Source organism: Oncorhynchus keta, chromosome 1 (genome assembly GCF_023373465.1).
Source record: "Oncorhynchus keta strain PuntledgeMale-10-30-2019 chromosome 1, Oket_V2, whole genome shotgun sequence".
NCBI lineage: Eukaryota > Metazoa > Chordata > Actinopteri > Salmoniformes > Salmonidae > Oncorhynchus > Oncorhynchus keta.
The window spans coordinates 30444672-30469148 of NC_068421.1; the positions used below are offsets into that span (position 1 = coordinate 30444672).

Here is a 24477-nt window from a genome sequence, read left to right on the forward strand (position 1 = left end):
ATTTGAAACAGTAGTTGAATGTTCTTCTCCTCTTCTCTCTGTCCCTCCATCTTCCTGTAGATCCGAGAGGAGATCCAGCAGTATGGGATTAAGATCTACCAGTTCCCAGACTGTGACTCTGATGAGGATGAGGACTTCAAACAGCAGGATCAGGAGCTCAAGGTGAACCACATTTATCCAAACCTCACATCACTAGTTGAGGAAGTATGGCAACCTAAAGGACACTAGTCATCATAAACAACCTGTCTGCAGTACAGGAAACCCAGATTACATATGTCCGTAACCATGTTATTATTGAGCACACAGCCTTAAAGTCATCTGTTTGTGAATGCTATTCATCTCTGTGTGCACCTGTGCATTAGAGGGCAGGCTGTGTCTGTGCAGCCAGGACAGGCCAGAATGTTGTTTTGGTAGATAAATGGTGTCTCAGTCTCTCCCCCTCATAGAACCTTGTCTGTGACCTCAAGTGCCCTGACGGTGTGCTCTGTCCATTCCAAGTAGGGGGGAGAGAGAGATGGAGAAATGGGTAGATCTGCAATGCAGCATTTTCCACTGACTGCATTACCTCATCGTAACCACAGATATATTCCTCCCTCGTTGTACTTTATTCACTTCATTCATATTCACCTCTCCTGCTCTCTCCCTCCCCCTGTCTCCCTCCTCCAGGACAGTATACCGTTTGCGGTGATCGGCAGCAACACGGTGGTGGAGGCCAAAGGGAAGAGGGTCAGGGGTCGTCTCTACCCCTGGGGCATCGTGGAAGGTAACCCTGTTACACCATCATTATTTAGTTATTGTGTGTTGGGGTCTTATTATGTTAGGGTTGAACTGGAATGTGGACATGAAACTAGGGTAGTGGTTGTAGACTAGGGTAGTGGTTGTAGACTAGGGTAGTGGTTGGAGACTAGGGTAGTGGTTGTAGACTAGGGTAGTGGTTGGAGACTAGGGTAGTGGTTGGAGACTAGGGTAGTGGTTGGAGACTAGGGTAGTGGTTGGAGACTGGGGTAGTGGTTGGAGACTGGGGTAGTGGTTGGAGACTGGGGTAGTGGTTGGAGACTGGGGTAGTGGTTGGAGACTGGGGTAGTGGTTGGAGACTGGGGTAGTGGTTGGAGACTAGGGTAGTGGTTGGAGACTAGGGTAGTGGTTGGAGACTAGGGTAGTGGTTGGAGACTGGGGTTATGGTAGTGGTTGGAGACTGGGGTTATGGTAGTGGTTGGAGACTGGGGTTATGGTAGTGGTTGGAGACTGGGGTTATGGTAGTGGTTGGAGACTGGGGTTATGGTAGTGGTTGGAGACTGGGGTTATGGTAGTGGTTGGAGACTGGGGTTATGGTAGTGGTTGGAGACTGGGGTTATGGTAGTGGTTGGAGACTGGGGTTATGGTAGTGGTTGGAGACTGGGGTTATGGTAGTGGTTGGAGACTGGGGTTATGGTAGTGGTTGGAGACTGGGGTTATGGTAGTGGTTGGAGACTGGGGTTATGGTAGTGGTTGGAGACTAGGGTTATGGTAGTGGTTGTAGACTGGGGTAGTGGTTGGAGACTGGGGTAGTGGTTGGAGACTGGGGTAGTGGTTGGAGACTGGGGTAGTGGTTGGAGACTGGGGTAGTGGTTGGAGACTGGGGTAGTGGTTGGAGACTGGGGTAGTGGTTGGAGGCTGGGGTAGTGGTTGGAGACTGGGGTAGTGGTTGGAGACTGGGGTAGTGGCTGGAGACTAGGGTAGTGGTTGGAGACTAGGGTAGTGGTTGGAGACTGGGGTAGTGGCTGGAGACTAGGGTAGTGGCTGTAGACTGGGGTAGTGGCTGTAGACTGGGGTAGTGGCTGTAGACTAGGGTAGTGGTTGGAGACTAGGGTAGTGGTTGGAGACTAGGGTAGTGGTTGGAGACTAGGGTAGTGGTTGGAGACTAGGGTAGTGGTTGGAGACTGGGGTAGTGGCTGTAGACTAGGGTAGTGGTTGGAGACTGGGGTAGTGGCTGTAGACTAGGGTTAGGGTAGTTGAAGAAAAGGTTTAGGGTTGAACCGGGATGTGGACATGAAAGGTTTAGGGAAACACTGCCCTAACCTAACACTCTGTTACTCTTGACAGTGGAGAACTCGGCCCACTGTGACTTTGTGAAGCTGAGGAACATGTTGGTGAGGACACACATGCAGGACCTGAAGGATGTGACACGGGAGACCCACTATGAGAACTACAGGGCTCACTGCATTCAGAGCATGACCCGCATGGTGGTGAAGGAACGCAACCGCAAGTACGGACACACACACACGCTCATACACTGCCAGTCATATGCTGTTTATAGCTTCGATCAGGAATCTTAAGGCTGCACATATTGTTACTCCTATACATACATAATGTAGCTCAAATACAATTCACACTAACATATAGTCACGAACTCTAACAACATATACACCCACCTACTGTTAACCATATTGTCTTTCCCCACTCTACTCCTGTAGTAAACTGACCAGGGAGAGCGGCACAGACTTCCCCATCCCTGTGATACCAAGTACCACAGACACAGAGACGGAGAAGCTAATCCGAGAGAAAGACGAAGAGGTACCACGACGACACTCAGACCCAACTCTAGAACCCCACTCTGACCCAGGCCTAGATCCAGGGGCTGAACCTGAGGCCTCCAGGCTGTCAGTCATACAGTATATACATTCCATTCATACATGCAGGTGCCCCTGAAGACCCCAGTCAGGTGGTGTGATTGTGGTCTGGTTTGAGGAAGGGTCAGGGGTTAGGGGTGACAGTCTGCCCCTACAACAGCACCCAGCCCTGGGATGCACATGAACTGTAGGAGAAGATAATGTTTTATATTCAAATACTATTTGAACCCAGGTCTGGCTGTAGAATATAATATGCCAGGTCACATTGCTTGGGTAGAGTAGTGTTGTAGATGGAAAGAAGCCCTGGTTCTCTTCTCCCTGTTTGAGTTTGTCCCTGTCCGAATGCACCATGGTGCCAATTTCATATAATTATTTATGTTATTTTGTTTTATGATTAAAAGCTGATGAAGTTCTTTAAGGTTAACACTACCTCAACAAAAATGTCCTAACCTGAGATTTTGAATACGATACCCTGTGACCCACGTGCGCAACTTGAGTTTTGGCGCAGCTCTTCCATTGACATCAGTGCATCATTTACGCAAAAATCAAGGTAGATTCCCCCCTGAATGACATGAGCCATTAAAATAATTATACATTATTTTCAGTTTTTCCCTCATTTTTGGTATGTAACCCTTTCCATTGTTTAAACGTTGTGAACACAAAACTGTTGCCATAATTTCATCCTATTTTGATATGTGTGTGTGGGATTGGGGGGGATGCTATGCAGGGCAAATGCGTGTCTGCAAGCACCATATCTTTCTCACTCATACTGCATATCACAGTATTGAATTAACAGGCTTTACATACATGTAGTAATTACGGAAATGAATGTGTGTACTTGACTGAACACACACAGTCACCAGGCTCGTTTACGTGGTCTCCAGACAGAGCGAATGGGGTGCCAAATCGTATCAATCAGTTGTTCTCCACTGGCTTGGTGGTCATTGGATGGGGCTTGGTCATTGGTGCAGTGACGTAGAAGTAATGGCCGTGTTCCAGGCCACCTGGACTGTATACATGAATTAACACACACATCCATCATCGGGTCACATGATTTGAAGACAGAATAGACTGGGGTGCCAAATCGTATCGATCAGTTATCTGTCAGCACTTTTGGCTCGGTTGTGATTGGATACCGCTTGGTTATTGGTGCAGTCATGTGGAAGTAATGGTTGTGTTCCAGGCCACCTACATTGCAGTCATGAAATGTTGGCAATCACTACTTCAGCATTTGTAGTGTTTTGAGACTGTCAGATCTGTGCAAATGTGAAAGTAATGTTTAGTATTATAGGAATCCATCAATATGACTTAACAATCTGATAGTCTGGTATGGGGAATCCTATTCATCTGTTGTCACATAGCTGGCTTTGTTGTGATTGGTAGCTCTTGGTGATTGGTTCACTCACATGGAAGTAATAAGTTGGTATGAGGTTCTAAACCCTGTGAGCATCTCCCCAGTCCCCACTTCCTTCTGTGGTGTTTTGTATTGCTGCATGTCGAGTGTGTTTGACTGACAATGGCCTCTTCTCTCTACAGTTGCGGCGAATGCAAGAGATGCTCACAAAGATCCAGGAACAGATGCACACGCAGAAGGAGACCTATTAACCAAGGCTACTACTAGAACCCCTTTCCCCTGTGTAAATATAGGCCCCTTCTTTCCACTACTAGGGTGGGCACCCCTAGTACCACTCTACTCTAGTCCACAAACATTGTCTGCTCCAGCTCATCCAACCCCAACTGCCACCACTCCTCATTTAGTCAATAACCCTAACTATCAGAGACTGATCCAAGACAAGGCATGAGGCATTTACAGACCGGAGGTGGCATGGTGAGAAGTTTCTTCTTCCAACAACATGGAAGCCTTGCATCTCCACACCTGTTGTGGGAACTCTAACGGTAACAACGGGCACCCCTGTCAGGTGCCATTGCTAGAGCACAACACTGGTCCGGACATCACAGACCTAACCACCTGCTTGTCCTTACAGGGTTATGGCCGGGTCCTGCCTGCCTGCCTTCCACCCATAGTTTATATGTGGTCTTGTCAAAAGATAACTTTTTGCCTTCCAGTTTTGTCGCTAATGTTCCTTGATGTTTCTCCTTAGTGAACTCTAACCCCTGACATTGGTTAAGGGATAGACTGTAGAGCATGTGTTGTCCTCTCCCTCTGCTAGGTGTTTGAAAGTTTATATTGTAACAAGTTTAGATGTGTGGTCTTAACCAACCTAGACAAGGTATGGTTTGAGGGAGGTTGGCCTGCCAGATTTGTATTTTTTTGTCATGCACAATTTTTTCCCAAGAGCATTTTTAAAAGGTCAATACTGTAGATGGGCATCTTTTTTTACTATTACAGGATTGCATCTATCACTTGTAATTATTTTATTTGCATTGCTACACAGAATAGCAAGAAATTCCTTGTTGTGGAATGAATGACAAATGTTACTGAAGTAGTGTTGTGTGTTTTTGGACAAATGTATGTTAATAGGGCTAATTAGTTTCCTTCATGTTTCCAGTTCTAGCATGCTCAAATCTGGGTTGTTCGTTCTTGTATATAACTGACAAAGGAAACCCACTACTTACAGTTCTGATATCTGTAATGATAGTTTCCTGGAATATTGTTGACTTGCAGCTCTCCAGGGTCGTGTTCAGGGTCTTGTTAAAACTTTCTGCAGCGAAAATCAAAAGGTGTGTTCTTAGAACGGGATTCAATCCGATTATAGACATTGTGACTTTTAAAGGCAATTTCAGATTGAGCTGACATGCACATTTACGTGATAGGATCTCCGCAAACATGGGGAACATTGCCTTTTAAAACCCGAGATCGGACTGAATCCCGGCCCGAATGGACAAGTTCAGGCAGTAACTCCCCGTAGAATTATATATTTTTTTACTGAACACGACCCAAACGGAGAAAAGAGCAGGCTTGAGCTACTTAAGTGCCAGTCAAGAGACGCTGGCCTGGGGACCAAGCAGACAGGACAAGCCCCTTATTCTGCCGGATGTCAGGGGTTAGAGAATGACCGGATCGCCTCGTATCTTATAGAAGTGTCTGATATAGCAAGCCTTCATTCATGGGTTGATATACTCCGTAGACTTGATGTTGATTGTGGACAGTAAGTATGCACCTACTCTTTTGAAGTACATATGTTTGTGGATGGTTTTATTATGCAGTCAAAACAAGAAATCATGTAATTCTTATTTAGGTATTTTCAACTTCCACGTTTCCCCACAATTTTGGCTTTAAACAAGTTTTGTTATAAGATGAATAGTTGTGTATTTATTTTCCTCGGGTGCAAATATGAGGTCATTCACAAGGAACAAGTCATGAGATAAAAAAATACATGTTTTGGATTGTATGAATATGCCAGAAAAATGAATGTTTCAATGAGAATAAAATATGTCAGATCTGTATTTCTCTTTGTAAGCAACATTGATTATATTTTTTATTTACCCTCCTCCCCGCCATCAACACTTAGATTCACCTAGAGACCCAGAGTCCAAAATCGCAAGGGCAGGACATTTTGCCCCATTTTTGTTTTATAACAATGTCCTTTTTGTCATGCTACTTTTTGGAATATTTATCTAATAAATAACTTTGGCCGGGATTCATTTCAATCTCAGATTTGGACAATGCGCCAATTAAGCCGACATATGCAGCATTTACTGTGAATATGGGCATTTTGGACAAAACGTGCTCGTATTGAACCCAGGCCTTTATAAAGTCATTTGAGGAAGAGAAAGAATTCAATGAATTGTAATAAAAAAAATCTGCATCTTAACGTCATTGTAGACATTTTCTACTACTCTTAATTTGTATTGTGATGATGTTGCTGATTGAGCCTACCACAAATATTCTCCAAAACCTAAAAATGACCAAAGCAAGAAGTTTTTACAAACGTAAGATAAGTATCTTAAGCATTGTTCACTTATGCATAAATGTTTTTCCTCTTTTCACATAATGGACAAGATCTAAACGCAACCCAAAATGTACAGACAATATAGAACTATCCAAAGGGAAAACAATGTTATCCCAGAAAACGGCTAGCATAAAAATCTATGAACCCAAATCAATCTACATGCAACAAATCTTACACACAATCCATTCAATTTAATATTTTCTTTATAAATATGAGCATAATATGAAGACTCCTACCATGTCCACTGTTCTCACAAACACACGTAAAAACATTCAAATTAAGTGAAGAGGGACACCATTTGTAAACCAGTTTAATTGTGGTTAAGTAGCAGATCAAAGTGCTAGAAGTTAAAAGTTTAATGTTGGCTACACAGGTCGTCATAAGTGTAGTGGAAGGCAAACATTGAATCTAGATAAGTTATGACCAGGCATACCAGATAATATGGTTGGAGAAAGAGGTTAAGATGTCAGAGTGCTTCGTAGGTGACTGCCCTACAATGTCGTTTAACCCCAAACTGTCTCATTTAAATTCTCTACCATGACACTGCCAAAGGCCTTTGTTTTAACAAGTTCACTGCTGCAACACAATCAATAAACAAGACATTCCTCACTATATTACACATAGATATATATATATACTCCAGGAACTATTTGCAGTGCTTGTGCCTGCTATGCTGGTTCCTGCTATTAGTAAAACAAATGAGGCAATATGTAGTCACTTGAGTATTGTCATTTTCATCCTGTGCTAAATTGAGTGGTTATTCAGTTTCATGAAAAGTCATGTTCACATGTGCATGGTGGGAATGCTGACATTTTGGGTTAGATTCCTGCTTGGGCCACATCCACTGAATAGATGTCATTACAAAATAGTCTGCTCATTGACCATTGTCTGTTTTACATGCTGTTTTTTTTTTTACCAGCAGGGGGAGCCTGTGGAGCCATATGACAGTGCTGCAGTAGGAGGGGAGCACATCATGGCTGGGCCAGGCCATGTTTTAGGTTTGACTCCACAGCCATGTGCCTGGGTAGAGGGGGAGGTCCCTGCAATCATATTCTCAATGTGGTCCTTTATGGTGCTTAGGTTGTTAGAGCACACACACAAACTGATCCCATGCTGACACGCCAACAACCCCCACCAATCACACACTGCCTGTCTCTCTGACCCCGATTCAGCCCGTCTGAAATTGGACGCGTTGCCTTCTGATTGGTCACATCAGGGTCCGTATCCACAAAGCGCCTCAGAGTGCTTGTCTAGAATCCGTTTAGCCTTTTAAATCATAATGAATAAGATTATATGGACAGATCGTAGATCAGCACTCAGATGATTGGTAGATGTATGCCCTGGCATTAGTGGTAGACTTCAGTTAAATCTAATACCTTGGTGCTTGATAGTGGCACCATCAGTCATTTGTAGTGTGGTTTTTAAATACTCTTGGCTGTGGAATACATGTAGCAGAAATATAAAACCGATCTGGAGTGAATATATGCAGGTCTGACTGCATTCAACATTCGAGGACTCCCTTTTCTCACTCTTAGTTGCTGTTTTGCTTCTGCAGATATGAACACTGAGGGCCAGAGAAAATGTATCTATGTGATCCTCTCCACTGCATCCTGTACAATAACATCAAGATGATCCTCCTGGACATCGTACTCAGCCCAACAACAACATTGGCTCTTTTACCTCAACCATTATAAAGGTGTTTATTTTTGGAATGATCTGAGTTACTCCTTATAGACAGCTGTACTGCCTCAGGTTAGTTAATAATGCAGCTTGTGATTCATCAGTGAATATAGGGACTGCGTTCAGTATGAAGACTTTTCCATTTGTTTGTCAGTACAGTAGTCCTGGTGCCTGCCTCGCTCTGGGCCTGCCTTGGGCTCGGAGTCTGGGCTGGCTCCTCTTCGGCTGGTCTGCTCTGGGGCAGATGGTCTCCAGGTCTGACTCTGGCCACCTCAGGGTGGGTGTGGCCTGTTCATGTACTTGGTTCTCAGGCTAGCTTCAGGATGGCTCTGGCCTGGTTCAGAAATCAGGCTAGCTTCAAAGTGCTAACGGGGAATGAGGGCATGGTCACCATAGTTACAGGGTTCAGCAGCTGTGGGTGATGTGCCACCATCTGGGCACCAACTCCCATCTGCTTTCCCATGATGGTGGTTGTGCTCTGGTTGGGGACAGTACCATTGACCTGGGCATGTGTGATGGTATGGGTGATGTGGCCCACCATGGCTGGCTGGGTGACAGCCACAGGTTGGGGGTAGATGGTGGGTAAATGATGCTGGCCCCGGTGGGTAACAGGGTGGACGGTGATGTGTCCGATGGGCTGGTGGTGACCTGGGGCCAGCTGCATGGAGGCTGAGGGGGAGGGGGCTAGGTGGGTGAGGTGCTTGGCTCCTCCAGATGAAGTCTGGGCCTGGATGACGTGGTTGACGGCCTGGATGACGGAGGCGTGGGAAGCCGAGCCGTGGGCGATGACCGTGGGCTGCAGGCTGGGGGCCTTTACCATGTGTGTGTGAGCCGGGAAGAGGTTTCCAGGGGAGGTTACGATGTGCGTGTGGGCCGGGAAGAGGGTGCTAGGGGAGGTTACGATGTGTGTGTGGGCAGGGAAGAGGGTGCTCGGGGAGGTTACGATGTGTGTGTGGGCTGATAGGAGGGCCTGGATAGGGGTGGTGGTGATGCTGGATGTTGGGGTGGAGAACGTAGCTGAGACAGGCAGGGCTGACAGCAGGTGGGGGTGAAGCTGGGGCTGGGGGTATGTTTGGGCCTTGTGTTGGCTGGAGATGTGTTGGGTGAGGATGGAGGTAGTGGGGGTTATGGGAGTGGAGGTCACAGTCTTGCACAACTCAGGCTGTATGGCTTGTTGAGGCATGGTGGGTAAGGCTGTCGGTTCTGCCGGAACATTCTCTTCATCCATGTCGTCTTCACCCTCTGGGACACAGAACATATGTTAATAACTTTACCTTTGATTGTAAAAGCAAATTACATCTCAGATTTCATCGCTTTGTACATTCTTATAACACTGTGTAGGAACAAGTGCAGATGGGTCTTACTATAAATAATGGGGGGAAACAAATGATTTTCATGAAGTTCCACGTGTACTTAGAGGAATGAAAGTGAATATGCAAATTGGCACATAACTCCAGCTATACAACAACAGGACTATACATCCTTTAACTTGCTAATGAACCCTGCTTAAAGTCAGACTTTCAGGGACTTTTTCCAAGCACTGGAATTGTGAAGGACCTCAATGTTATACAATTTATATAAATTGTACATAGTGCCTAATATAGAACCCCTCCCCATTCATAAAGTAAGCGATTACCAATAATGCATTTTTAGGCCTTGATATTATTATTACCTGTCTAAATAGATTGGATGCATAGCAATGTTTTTATATGGATGCATAGCGATGTTTTTATGTGGATGCATAGCAATGTTTTTATATGGATGCATAGCAATGTTTTTATATGGATGCATAGCAATGTTTTTATGTGGATGCATAGCGATGTTTTTATATGTAACCAATGTGGCCGACACAGAAACCATGAATAGCGATAGAACTAAATCTCACCATTTCAATCCCAGGTGTGTGTTTTTTTTAATGGAAGGATTTATATGGAAAGCAGAGTTCATGTCGTCTACTTCAAGCCCCTTGTAATTGTTTAACATGGAAAATGAAACGCGTCATTTCATTACCAGATTAAATTATGACTAAGCCCACTAAGCTATGTAATTTGTCATCATTATATCCAGAATAATTCATAGGAATAGTGTTGGGTGTTGCACAATAGGCCATCCTACACAATTGCACACAGTGGACTGTTTTTGTGCCTGGGATTGGACAAACTCATTACCTTGATGCTTCCTCTTTTAAATCTAACGAGACCCTGCTGTAAATCAAGCAGACAAACGATCAACATCAATTCGCTAGGGATATCAGATCCAATGTGGATCCAGGCACAACGGTATATCGCATGAGACAAAAATATTCTGAACATTCATCACCATCACTGCAGCACTTGGTTTGTGCAAAAGCTGTTAATCACTTGACTGTCTTTTGGAAATTTCCTTCCCGGATCAGATGTAAGAAATCAGCTGGACACCAAATTCGCATCCAACAAGTATTATGCATAATTATTGAAGAACCACGTTAATGACAGTATCAAGGTGAGGTAACTCTTCCAGCTAGAAGCATTACATTTTGCAATGCTTACGTTCTTTTGGATTTGTGCACCCATGAAAACTAGTTTCACCCCGTAAACATAAGGAGACAGAAAATGTCATGTAGTTACTGCATTTCTGAGATCTCAACACAGAAGTCTGTTAGATCCAGGACTCAAGTTTAATGTCTAATTTAACTGATTAATATTTGATAACGACAACTTGCACTCCCATAAATCGCTGAAATAATGGCATTGTAGTTACATTGGAGTGGTGTATAAATGGCATTGGAGTGGTGTATAAATGGCATTGGAGTGGTGTATAAATGGCATTGGAGTGGTGTATAAATGGCATTGGAGTGGTGTATAAATGGCATTGGAGTGGTGTATAAATGGCATTGGAGTGGTGTATAAATGGCATTGGAGTGGTGTATAAATGGCATTGTAGTTACATTGGAGTGGTGTATAAATGGCATTGTAGTTACATTGGAGTGGTGTATAAATGGCATTGTAGTTACATTGGAGTGGTGTATAAATGGCAGACAGGGGTTGTAATGTTTTATGTCACAAGATTTTGGACAAATCAGCCAGGACACCAAACATGAAAGGGGTTAAACATGTTTTAAATATAGCCATGATCCCCCTTAGATCTTAAATCAGTTAAATGTAACAATGTAATTGAAAATGTGATCTACGTAATCCCCAAAAGTTATTTATCATAATCGACTAATGCTGCATACGCCAAGGTTCAAATATGTTATAAATTGCTGAGGTATAGTCACTTGAGACAAGTTCAAGCACAGAGTACAAATTATACAATTATGAAATATGTTATATTTCCTATTCAACAAAACTATGAATAAAGCTTGACATGACATATGCTTTCTAAATATAGTATAATCAAATGACAAACTATTGGACTTCACCTTGTAACTGTAAAATGTCTATGTTAAGTCTTAGAGAAAATGTGCATATTTCTTTTTAAAGGTCTCTCGATCAAAAAGTTCGCCCCCATCTCTGTGAAAGTCTCAGAGCTCTAGCTTGGCTTCCGGGTACTCGTTAGGAACACACCTTTCAGCTCATATTAATCTTGTTTGTCTACGACAAACAAAGAATTGTTTAAAATCTATTCATTATTTTACATTACTGGCTATAAAAATCGATCTTGGAATGTGCTACAGCATCAAACCACTCTCCTGCTGCGCTATGATGTATGGATTCCAGAAATATACATTGTTAGTGGCTGTGGCACCGGGTTCCGCCAGGAGTTGATGGACAGTTGGAAGAGCGAATGAAACGGTAGGAGGGACATCCCAGCTTCAAGTGGTGTCAGATATCACATCCTGCTTCACACGGGGAAAAAATAGATACTCCTGTGTCCGTGAGAATCTAGGCTACCGCTCAATGCATCCTATTACGATGGTGTCCATAGATCGATTTATAAGCTAAAATGTCAGTAGGACCCGATACCAGAACCACACAGGTTTCCAAAACAGGGGACTTTACATCCAAGAGGTTTAATGTAATGACATGAAGGGGAAAAAAATGCAGATTATCAATGAATTGCAACTTGTTGTTCTGTGTAAAAAATCCCCACTGGTACCCTAGTTCACAGAAAGACCCAGGTACACATTACAAGTATGATTACTGTAAAGTACTTGGTGACAACTGTTAGTGTCATTATTTATAAACTGCTTCTAAATGAATTTGACTGATTAATGGATTGATTGAGCGTACCTGAGGCAGTAGAGGTAGAAGCCTGGTCGTCTTCTGGTTGAAACGTCTGTCTGAGAACACGGTCAATCTCCATGACATTCATCCATTGGCTCAGCTCGTTCTTCAGCTCAGCCAATCGCTGCTGAGTAGCGATCTTCTCCCGCGCCAGTCTCTCCATCTCATGCTCATACTCCTTTTCCTTGCGCTTCAACGTCTAAGACACAGGAGGAAGAGGAGAGGGCTCAGTACAGTTTAAAACTCACACACGTATAAATAGGAAAATCAAATATTTCAGAAAGCTCGCTTTCATTATAATAATCACTTTAAACTGACGTTTCACGCTCCACACAACTTCTTCAATAGAGCCAGTAATATCCACATTTTCACTCTTGGCGGGAGACTACTCCAAATGTCATCGGTCATCAATGTGTACACAGAGTTTGCCCCTTCATGATAAGTAATTTGTCATAACTCCCCATTTGCGTTCATCTAAAGTAAGCTCAAATAAAACACATCTGCTATCCAGGCCTCTGTTTAAGCAACAGCTGCGGGGACCACTTGCATAAACCATTTTTCTCTTCTCATCAACATGACAAACAAGCCGCCCCTCATCAGTTTATTCTTTATACTGTCTGTTACAGTACATCACACAACCAATGATAACACAAATACCATTTCCTGACCCCATGGTCTCCACTTCATCTATCCATATTGAGACAGGGCTATATGCTCTGACCAAGAGATCCTTCTCTCTCCCTGCACAGAAACTATGTCAATCATATATTACCGTCAAAACGACACCACAGCCACATCCTGAGTGTTTACAACAGTCGATAGATAATGTACTGTCTCGATAATGTTTCTTCAGAAGGTCATTATGAGTCACTACTGCATCGACTTCACTTCCACGGTAGACTGAGTTGAGCAACTGGCTTCCTGCTGCATTCATGTTTATGGGAGCGTCATATAGCCATTTAAACAGAGGGCCGAGCAGTGTGTGAGTCTAAACAGGGGAAGATTAGCAGAGGAAAACAAAGCCTGGCCAGACAGGAGCCATTCATGGCCGAGACTTGAACCAGGACCAGAAACGTTGGGATTCCAGAGAATCACAGGAAATTCCATGGTGGAAAAACTAACTAGTACCGAGTGTGGCACTACAGTTGTTAGACAAGAATTAACTGTGTGTATATCTCCTTATGCGGGCCCCTCCCATCGTTTTAAACCACATGGACACTAATGTACTACTCTGAAAGCATCACTCAACTATTTCATAGGACTGGCAGCAGTCTAAAATTAAGTCTTGGGCAAGCCATTTCCATGTCTGTTGCTTCCTTTGACTGGATGAGCAGAAGCAACACAGACATTAACATTACAGCCAGCATCATGACCGGGCAGGGAGCACAACTGTGTGAAAGGAAGAACAGAGAGAGACCTGGATAGAGGGAGGGAGCATGGAAAGAGAGGTGCTGGGCAGTGGCTCTCTGACCTAGTTCATCTTTTCTGGTCAGCTGTCACAGGCCTGACAAAACAGGCTGTAGTGGGCGGGGCAGGTCTGTACGAGGGAGGGCAGCAAGGATAGAGAGATTATACCATCTGTCGGTCTGCCTGGGAGACCGAAAACAACTAGGAAGAACACCATGATGGAGTCTGCCGGGACACAGAACCTTTATATTGACTTTACGAGAGACAGACATTAAGTTTCACTCTCCCTCCTCAAAGGGTATTGCCCAATTACAAATAGGTTCAGAAGACGATGGAATCATGACTAGCCAGTCAAGACTAGAATAACTAGCCAATCAATCAGAATGAGGCTAAGAAGACCGGAATCATGAATTACCAATCAGAACGAGGCTAAAAGGACTAGAATCACGGCTAGCCAATCAGGACAAGGCTACAAAAGGCTGGACTCATCTATGACAGAGCCATAAAGCTGTTTGCTCACAGACCTGGACTTCCTGTAACTGTGTATAATGTAGCTGGTAGGTGTGGCTAGGTAGACATTCTACATTTGTACAATTACTGTACAGTATGGAAGTATAAATAGATGTCAGGCCAATTGCAGGTCTTCAGTCAGGATTAGATAGGATGCCCTGCTGTCACGTACACAAACCCTATTCCTTACTATACTTGACCTGTCTACATGTGTGAACTGCTCCCTCACCCCTGAGGACAGAAAGGAGGTGTGTGTGCGATGACACTATGCAGCCTATAGGACAGGTGAGGTGTGTGATGACACTATGCAGCCTATAGGACAGGTGAAGTGTGTGTGTGCGATGACACTATGCAGCCTATAGGACAGGTGAAGTGTGTGTGATGACACTATGCAGCCTATAGGACAGGTGAAGTGTGTGTGATGACACTATACAGCCTATAGGACAGGTGAGTGTGTGTGATGACACTATACAGCCTATAGGACAGGTGAGGTGTGTGATGACACTATGCAGCCTATAGGACAGGTGAAGTGTGTGTGATGACACTATACAGCCTATAGGACAGGTGAGGTGTGTGATGACACTATGCAGCCTATAGGACAGGTGTCCTAGAGCTAAAGACCAGATGTGTCATTCTCTCTTGATTGAACTGTTAGGGCAGAGTACAGTTAAAACAACTATGATAGCTAGTCTGGTGTTTAAGGCTCTATCAGTTCAGTAGAAGGCGTACTGCTGCAGACTCCCCTGCCTGGCTGGTGGTGAGTCACCTATTTATCCTATCCTAGACAGACCTCAGAGGGAGGTGTGTCTGTTTCATTGACAGCACTCTGCTCCAATCAGATCCCCCCTGCCCCACCTTCTACTCGCAGACCTGTCTGCATTCCTCATCTCAACGAATTAAATACTGGAGTCCCCCCATTTTGTTGTCACGGCAACAGCTGAAAACCGCCATTGTTTCCTTGGCAACCCGTCAGGTGATAAGCAGCACATTGTCCCAGTGTGCCAGCTGTACCATGGTAGAATATTAAAAAAGGCATCAAAAACATACATCAGCGACCAAATAAACAATGCTATAACAACAGTTGCAGAACGCAGGCATAAAGCCAACACTAACACAGAGACAGTCTTATGTGAATGTGAGTGTGGGGGCATGTCTTTGCAAGCATGCTCATGAGAACATACAGTGGAATTCTGTGGGCCACAGCTGTACATGCCTAGTGCTATGACTCAGAGAGGGAGAGAGATGCTGTATGCACTACTCACTGCCCTACAAAAACACCCAGACCCACTGAACTCACTGATACAACGACTATGGCCCCACCTCAGTCACTATGCCATCTAGTAGCAAGCTGCGTCTAGACATTAACACACCTCTAGATCTGCTTGCTATACTAGCTGTAGTTTCCATCGGTACGGCTGTTCTATACTGTCCTTGAAGATAGTAGTACAGATTGCCTCGCAGAGTGTTTGCCTATCAGTCTAGACAGCAAGGATAGCTGCCCCTCTCCCCCATTCAAGAACATAGAACACACAGCAACAGCTAGGGTGAGACTAGATAAAAACGGTGTACCTGATAAACAGGCCAAGAACCGCAGATGGACACTACAGAACACATGACAAGAACTCAGAGAAAGCATGGCAGCACCTCTTCAGTATCAGCCTGTATTGATCCACCCACTCACTACTAAGTCCCTACCATCCTTAAACACAGAAAGAAGGAGCCCTGCAGCTACGACAACGCCGGTTACAATTAGCTTTTGTTTCATTCGCACGTGACAGACATGACTCCCTCCCTTCCCCCTTCTTTCCTCAGAGGAGTAGTGGGGCCTCTGTCTGCGTGAAATAAAGTAGAGCAGGACCAGGCCGCGTGTGTGCGCGCCCGTGTGTGTGTGTGTGTGTAAACACCGCTGAGGCGGCGTAACATACAATGCAGGTAGGTGCTGAGCACATGGCCCCACAGCCAGGCTGTACTCACTGACTCACTTTTGCAGCACTGCCGAGACAGATTGCGCTACGCTAGCCTAAACTAGCTAGCGTGACAGGCAAGCAGCCAACCACGTTACGGAAAAGCCACTCCTTCAGTGCACGGCGCTGGCTAATTAGGCTTGGGGACACGGGTCTTTTGACTAGCGTTTGCGGTGATTGTCAGTAACTGTAAACCTTTGTTGTCATCTTCTCACTGGGTCCCAAATTGTAATTGAAAACAAAAAAGTTGAATTTTATTGTAAATAGCCCCAAATAACTACTTTAAGGTGTGTATACGCAAGCGCCGTGTGCGTGTTTCTGTGTTAAAACTGGGTGGTAAAATGGCCTAATTTGATAGTCCTTGTCATGCCAGTCACTATGAGGAAGAGTTGCTAAGGACGGAAGGCCACTATCAAAATCCTTTCCAATCTTTCTGACTGGCACTGTGCTTTGCTAGAATGAGAGCACTGTGAACAATACAAAACAGCAACTCTGTCGTCTCGACTCCTCAATTCTCAGCGGTTGGCAGAGGATGGAGTGGCCATTACCGGCTGTGTGGAACTGAACAGCAAACTCACTTTTCTAACATCTGTTATATGCAAGCTGTGACAGTGTGAGTCAAGGTTACTTAATACAAACAGGGCTGAAGGAAATGGCACAACAACATGTAATCTTGCTGCAACAGTCTGGATAAAGGAACAGTTTGTTTTCTTAAAATTGAAAAGAGCAGAATTTTTTTGTTGCTCTTGAAAAAGTGATGGTTCAAACCTGACCAAGATGCTGTTTCAACACTGCAATGACAATAGTTCAAAACAAGTAACATTCCCTTATTCCAGCTTGGAACAACGCTCACACCCTCACAGGGGGCCCTGACCCAAAAACACAACGTCTGACCCTCCCAACGAGATGAGATAGGATCTGGAGCTGCTTTGAAAGGACGTGTCATTGAGAATCAGAACTGAACAACTAGGTGACCCACAGTATTTTATAGGCCTCTTTTGATGACATACATCTTTAAACAAGGCCTGGAATCAAAGAATAAAATAAAACACTAACAATTCAAAACCTGTGATTTCCTCTCAATAGAAAACATTTTTTTCCCTCAATCTAGACTGAATGAATTCGAAAATGTCAAATTCGTTCATTCAAAGAATTGGACTTGGAAAAGGAACTAAGTTAACATCTCTGCCCGTGAAAAATAAACTCTAAAATCATGATCTACTCTTAAAACAGAGAAATGCTCATATTTTCAACATCAAGTACTTTGTATTATATTGATATGATCTGACATGAGCAGCTTTCCCCACCACATGGAACTGCACATTTCCCCTCCAACAGCACAGCTCTTCTTCCCAAACAGGTTCCGTCAGAGTCCTTCTGTCGCCAATGAAATCTAATAGTCTGGGTAAAATGAGCCTGGTGTTTACGGCTGTCTGTGCATGTCCCCTCCCTCTCTTTCCATTCCCACCTTCCACCCTCCCCTAGCAGTTCCAGGAGAGGAGATAGATAGCTTTAGCACTGAGCTGTGGCTAGGGGGGGTGATGTTACAAAGCTCAGGCTAGCCATGTGCTCTCTTGCTCATGTAGCCCTATGAGCAGTGCAAGGCAGGCTGGGGGGAGGGCTGAAAGAAAAGAGCGGGAGGAGTCCCAGTGTTGAGCACTCCAGGGTTTAAGAGTTCCAGCCATGGTGCACACAGCCATTCTCCCATTCTCCCGAGCCATCTCTCACACACACACACAGCCATTCTCCCGAGCCATCTCTCACACACACACAGCCATTCTCCCGAGCCATCTCTCACACACACACAGCCATTCTCCCGAGCCATCTCTCACACACACACACACAGCCATTCTCCCGAGCCATCTCACACACACACACAGCCATTCTCACGAGCCATCTCTCACACACACACACACACACACACACAGCGAGCCATCTCTCACACACAGACAGCCATTCTCTCAGCCACACACACAGACAGCCATTCTCCCGAGCCATCTCTCACACACACACAGCCATCTCTCACACACACACAGACAGCCATTCTCCCGAGCCATCTCTCACACACACAGACAGCCATTCTCCCGAGCCATCTCTCACACACACAGACAGCCATTCTCCCGAGCCATCTCTCACACACAGACAGCCATCTCTCACACACACAGACACAGCCATTCACACACACAGCCATCTCTCAGCCATCTCACACACACACAGACAGCCATTCTCCCGAGCCATCTCTCACACACACACACACAGACAGCCATTCTCCCGAGCCATCTCTCACACACACACAGACAGCCATTCTCCCGAGCCATCTCTCACACACACACACAGACAGCCATTCTCCCGAGCCATCTCTCACACACACAGACAGCCATTCTCCCGAGCCATCTCTCACACACACAGACAGCCATTCTCCCGAGCCATCTTTCACACACACAGACAGCCATTCTCCCGAGCCATCTCTCACACACACAGACAGCCATCTCTCACACACACACACAGACAGCCATTCTCCCAAGCCATCTCACACACACACAGCCATTCTCCCGAGCCATCTCACACACACACACACAGCCATTCTCCCGAGCCATCTCTCACACACACAGCCACACAGACAGCCATTCTCCCGAGCCATCTCTCACACACAGACAGCCATTCTCCCGAGCCATCTTCACACACACACACAGCCATTCTCCCGAGCCATCTCTCACACACACACAGCCATTCTCCCGAGCCATCTCTCTCTCCCGAGCCACACACACAGACAGCCATTCTCCCAGCCATCTCACACACACACAGACAGCCATCTCTCACACAGCCACACACAGACAGCCATTCTCCCGAGCCATCTCTCACACACACACACACAGCCATTCTCCCGAGCCATCTCTCACACACACACACACAGCCATTCTCCCGAGCCATGTCTCTCACACACACACAGCCATTCTCCCGAGCCATCTCTCACACACACACACACAGCCATTCTCCCGAGCCATCTCTCTCACACACACAGCCAGAGCCATTCTCCAGCCAGCCATCTCTCACACACACACACACACAGCCATTCTCCCGAGCCATCTCTCACACACACACACAGCCATTCACACAGCCATTCTCCCGAGCCATCTCTCACACACACACAGCCATTCTCCCGAGCCATCTCTCACACACACACACACAGCCACAGCCAGCCATCTCTCACACACACACAGACAGCCATTCTCCCGAGCCATCTCTCACACCACAGCCATTCTCCCGAGCCATCTCTCACACACACACAGCCATTCTCCACAGCCATCTCTCACACACACACACAGACAGCCATTCTCCCGAGCCATCTCTCACACACACACACACAGCCATTCTCCCGAGCCATCTCTCACACACACACACAGACAGCCATTCTCCCGAGCCATCTCTCACACACAGCCATTCTCCCGAGCCATCTCTCACACACACACAGCCATTCTCCCGAGCCATCTCTCACACACACACAGACAGCCATTCTCCCGAGCCATCTCATTCTCCCGAGCCATCTCTCTCACACACACACACAGCCATTCTCCCACAGCCATCTCCCGAGCCATGTCTCACACACACACACAGCCATTCTCCCGAGCCATCTCTCACACACACACAGCCATTCTCCCGAGCCATCTCTTCACACACACACACAGCCATTCTCCCGAGCCATCCACTCACAGCCACACACACACACAGCCATTCTCCCGAGCCATCTCTCACACACACACACACAGCCATTCTCCCGAGCCATCTCCCAGCCATCTCACACACACACAGCCATTCTCCCGAGCCATCTCTCACACACACAGCCATTCTCCCGAGCCATCTCTCACACACAGCCATTCTCCCAGCCATCTCTCACACACACACACACACAGCCATTCTCCCGAGCCATCTCTCACACACACACACACAGCCATTCTCCCGAGCCATCTCTCACACACACACACACAGCCATTCTCCCGAGCCATCTCTCTCACACACACACAGCCATTCTCCCGAGCCATCTCTCACACACACACACAGCCATTCTCCCGAGCCATCTCTCTCACACACACACAGCCATTCTCTCCACGACAGCCATCTCTCGACACACACACACAGCCATTCTCCCGAGCCATCTCACACACAGCCATTCTCCCGAGCCATCTCACACACACAGCCATTCTCCCGAGCCATCTCACACACACACAGCCATTCTCCCGAGCCATCTCTCACACACACACAGCCATTCTCCCGAGCCATCTCTCACACACACAGCCATTCTCCCGAGCCATTCTCCCACAGCCATTCTCCCGAGCCATCTCTCACACACACACACAGCCATTCTCCCGAGCCATCTCTCACACACACACACACACAGCCATTCTCCCGAGCCATCTCTCCACACACACACACAGCCATTCTCCCGAGCCATCTCTCACACACACACAGCCATTCTCCCATCTCTCACACACACAGCCATTCTCCCGAGCCATCTCTCACACACACACACACAGCCATTCTCCCGAGCCATCTCTCACACACACAGCCATTCTCCCGAGCCATCTTTCTCACACACACACACACAGCCATTCTCCCGAGCCATCTCTCACACACACAGCCATTCTCCCGAGCCATCTCTCACACACACAGCCATTCTCCCGAGCCATCTCTCACACACACACAGCCATTCTCCCGAGCCATCTCTCACACACACACACACACAGCCATTCTCCCGAGCCATCTCACACACACACACAGCCATTCTCCCGAGCCATCTCTCACACACACACACACACACACACAGCCATTCTCCCGAGCCATCTCTCACACACACACAGCCATCCCTCACACACACACACACAGCCATTCTCCCGAGCCATCTCTCACACACACACAGACAGCCATTCTCCCGAGCCATCTCACACACACACACAGCCATTCTCCCGAGCCATGTCTCACACACACACAGCCATTCTCCCAGCCATTCACACACACAGCCTCCCGAGCCATCTCTCACACACACAGCCATTCTCCCGAGCCACACACACACAGCCATTCTCCCGCCATCTCTCACACACAGCCAGCCATTCTCCCGAGCCATCTCTCACACACACAGCCATTCTCCAGCCATCTCTCACACACACCCACAGCCATCTCCCGAGCCATCTCTCACACACACACAGCCATTCTCCCGAGCCATCTCTCACACACACACACAGCCATTCTCCCGAGCCATCTCTCACACACACACACAGCCATTCTCCCGAGCCATCTCTCTCACACACACACACACACAGCCATTCTCAAACACACACAGCCATTCTCCCGAGCCATCTCTCACACACACACACACAGCCATTCTCCCGAGCCATCTCACACACACACACACAGCCATTCTCCCGAGCCATCTCTCACACACACAGCCATTCTCCCGAGCCATCTCTCACACACACAGCCATTCTCCCGAGCCATCTCACACACACAGCCATTCTCCCGAGCCATCTCTCACACACACAGCCATTCTCCCGAGCCATCTCTCACACACACAGCCATTCTCCCGAGCCATCTCTCACACACACAGCCATTCTCCCGAGCCATCTCTCACACACACAGCCATTCTCCCGAGCCATCTCTCACACACACACAGCCATTCTCCCGAGCCATCTCACACACACACAGCCATTCTCCCGAGCCATCTCTCACACACACACAGCCATTCTCCCGAGCCATCTCTCACACACACAGCCATTCTCCCGAGCCATCTCTCACACACACAGCCATTCTCCCGAGCCATCTCACACACACACAGCCATTCTCCCGAGCCATCTCACACACACAGCCATTCTCCCTTTCTCCCTAGCCATCTCTCACACACAGCCATACTCCCTAGCCATCTCTCACACACACAGCCATTCTCCCTTTCTCCCTAGCCATCTCTCACACACAGCCATACTCCCTTTCTCCCTAGCCATCTCTCACACACAGCCATACTCCCTTTCTCCCTAGCCATCTCTCACACACAGCCATTCTCCCTTTCTCCCTAGCCATCTCTCACACAGCCATTTTAACACGCATTATATCAAACAGCAGCAATTAGGTCAGAAAAACATTCCATGTTACAGACCATCTTAAGAAGTCGTAAAGTAACTAATACAGCCTACCAAAGGACAACTAACTACTGTAGGAGAAAATGTCTAGAGAAAAACTGCTCAAACCGACAAGCATGGGAAGTACAAATCTGCTTGCAAGCAGGCAGCCTTAAATGCAAGTTCAGCCTTAAATGCAAGTTCAGCCTTAAATGCAAGTTCAGCCTTAAATGCAAGTTCAGCCTTAAATGCAAGTTCAGCCTTAAATGCAAGTTCAGCCTTAAATGCAAGTTCAGCCTTAAATGAAAGTTCAGCCTTAAATGAAAGTTCAGCCTTAAATGAAAGTTCAGCCTTAAATGAAAGTTCAGCCTTAAATGAAAGTTCAGCCTTAAATGAAAGTTCAGCCTTAAATGAAAGTTCAGCCTTAAATGAAAGTTCAGCCTTAAATGAAAGTTCCTTGTCGGTTTGGTCTCTAGCGTAACCACTTCTATGAAAGGAGGAAGAAATGAAACAAGGAAGTGTGACTTGACTTCTCGCCAACAGCCACTCTGCTGAGAAGTAACCTCACAGTGACAGTAACCTCGGTGGAAAACAAGAGAAGAGGCATGCTCTGATAAGAGACCCGGCCTGGAGATAACATGATCAGAGTTTCCATTCATAAAGAGTCTCAGAGTAGGACTGCTGATCTAGTATCAGGTCGCTCCTAACCAAAATAATTGAATTCATTATGATCTAAAAAGGCAAAACTGATCCTGGATCAGCACTCCTACCCAGGAGGCCATGTTGCTCAAACAAAGATGAGACAAAATAAATAAAAAAATTTAACTAAGCAAGTCAGCTAAGAACAAATTCTTTTTTACAATGATGGCCTACCAAAAGGTCCTCCTGCAGGGACAGAGGTTGGGAAAAAATTGGGAAAAAAATAAAAAGGACCAAACACACATCACAAGAGACACCACAACACTACATAGAGAGAGAGCTAAGACAACATAGCATGGTAGCAGCACAAAACTTGGTACAAACATTGGGCACAGGCAACAGCACAATGGGCAAGGTAGGGATATGCGTCAACAGCAACCTTGGGAAAATCCTATGCATTATCATTAACAGCAGACTCAATACATTTCCTCAGTGAAAACAACGTACTGAGCAAATGTCAAATTGGCTTTTTACCAAAGTACCGTATGACAGACCACGTATTCCCCCTGCACACCCTAATTGACAAACAAACCAAAACAAAGGCAAAGTCTTCTCATGCTTTGTTGATTTAAAAAAGAAGAAGCCTTTGACTCAATTTGGCATGAGGGTCTGCTATACAAATTGGTGGAAAGTGGTAATGGGGGGGAGGGGGGGTAGTAGAACATACAACATTATAAAATCCATGTACACAAACAACAAGGGTGCAGTTAAAATGGGCAAGAAACACATTCTTTCCACAGGGCCATGCAGCTTAAGCCACAACCTCTAAAACAAAAAATATCAACGAATTGGTGAGAGTACAAGAAGTCTGCAGCACCCGGCCTCACCCTACTAGAATCCGAAGTCAAATGTCTAGTGTTTTCTGATGATCTGTTGCCTCCGTCACAAACCAAGGAAGGCCTACAGCAGCACCTAGAGATGTTTTGCATAGATTCAGCCAGACCTGGGCCCTGCCAGACCTGGGCCCTGCCAGAAAATCTCAGTAAGACAAAAATAATGGTGTTCCAAAAAAAGTCCAGTCGCCAGGACCACAAATACAAATTCCATCTAGACACCGTTGCCCTAGAGCACAAAACAATACATACCTCAGCACCACAGGTAACTTGCACAAAGCTGTAAATGAGCTGAGAGACAAGGCAAGAAGGGCATTCTAAGCCATCAAAAATAACTAAATTTGGCATACCAATTATGAGCCGGCGAAGGATACCTGAATCAGTTATTTTAATTTGATTTATTTAACCTTTATTTAACCAGGTAGGCAAGTTGAGAACAAGTTCTCATTTACAATTGCAACGTGGCCAAGATAAAGTAAAGCAGTTCGACACATACAGAGTTACACATGGAGTAAAACAAACATACAGTCAATAATACAGTAGAAAAATGTG

The 24477-nt window shown here is 46.0% G+C and overlaps 2 protein-coding genes across 6 annotated transcripts in view; one reads left to right on the forward strand and one right to left on the reverse strand.

The window, feature by feature from the left end:
- LOC118371141 (septin-4) overlaps nt 1–6017 on the forward strand; it is an 85130-nt gene extending 79113 nt beyond the window's left edge. For all 4 annotated transcript variants that reach the window (XM_052521285.1, XM_052521284.1, XM_052521278.1 and 1 more), the window contains exons 6-10: nt 61–162; nt 667–763; nt 2083–2245; nt 2454–2553; nt 4146–6017. In XM_052521285.1, coding sequence (XP_052377245.1) covers nt 61–162; nt 667–763; nt 2083–2245; nt 2454–2553; nt 4146–4214 — 531 coding nt within the window. In that variant the 3' untranslated portion in view covers nt 4215–6017. The remainder of the gene's footprint in view (nt 1–60; nt 163–666; nt 764–2082; nt 2246–2453; nt 2554–4145) is intronic.
- Nucleotides 6018–6694: 677 nt separating this feature from the next.
- Nucleotides 6695–24477, reverse strand: part of LOC118370962 (max-binding protein MNT-like) — a 32602-nt gene continuing 14819 nt past the window's right edge. For both annotated transcript variants that reach the window (XM_035756412.2, XM_035756261.2), the window contains exons 5-6: nt 12415–12607; nt 6695–9445 (exon numbers count right to left, since the gene is read on the reverse strand). In XM_035756412.2, coding sequence (XP_035612305.1) covers nt 8550–9445; nt 12415–12607 — 1089 coding nt within the window. In that variant the 3' untranslated portion in view covers nt 6695–8549. The remainder of the gene's footprint in view (nt 9446–12414; nt 12608–24477) is intronic.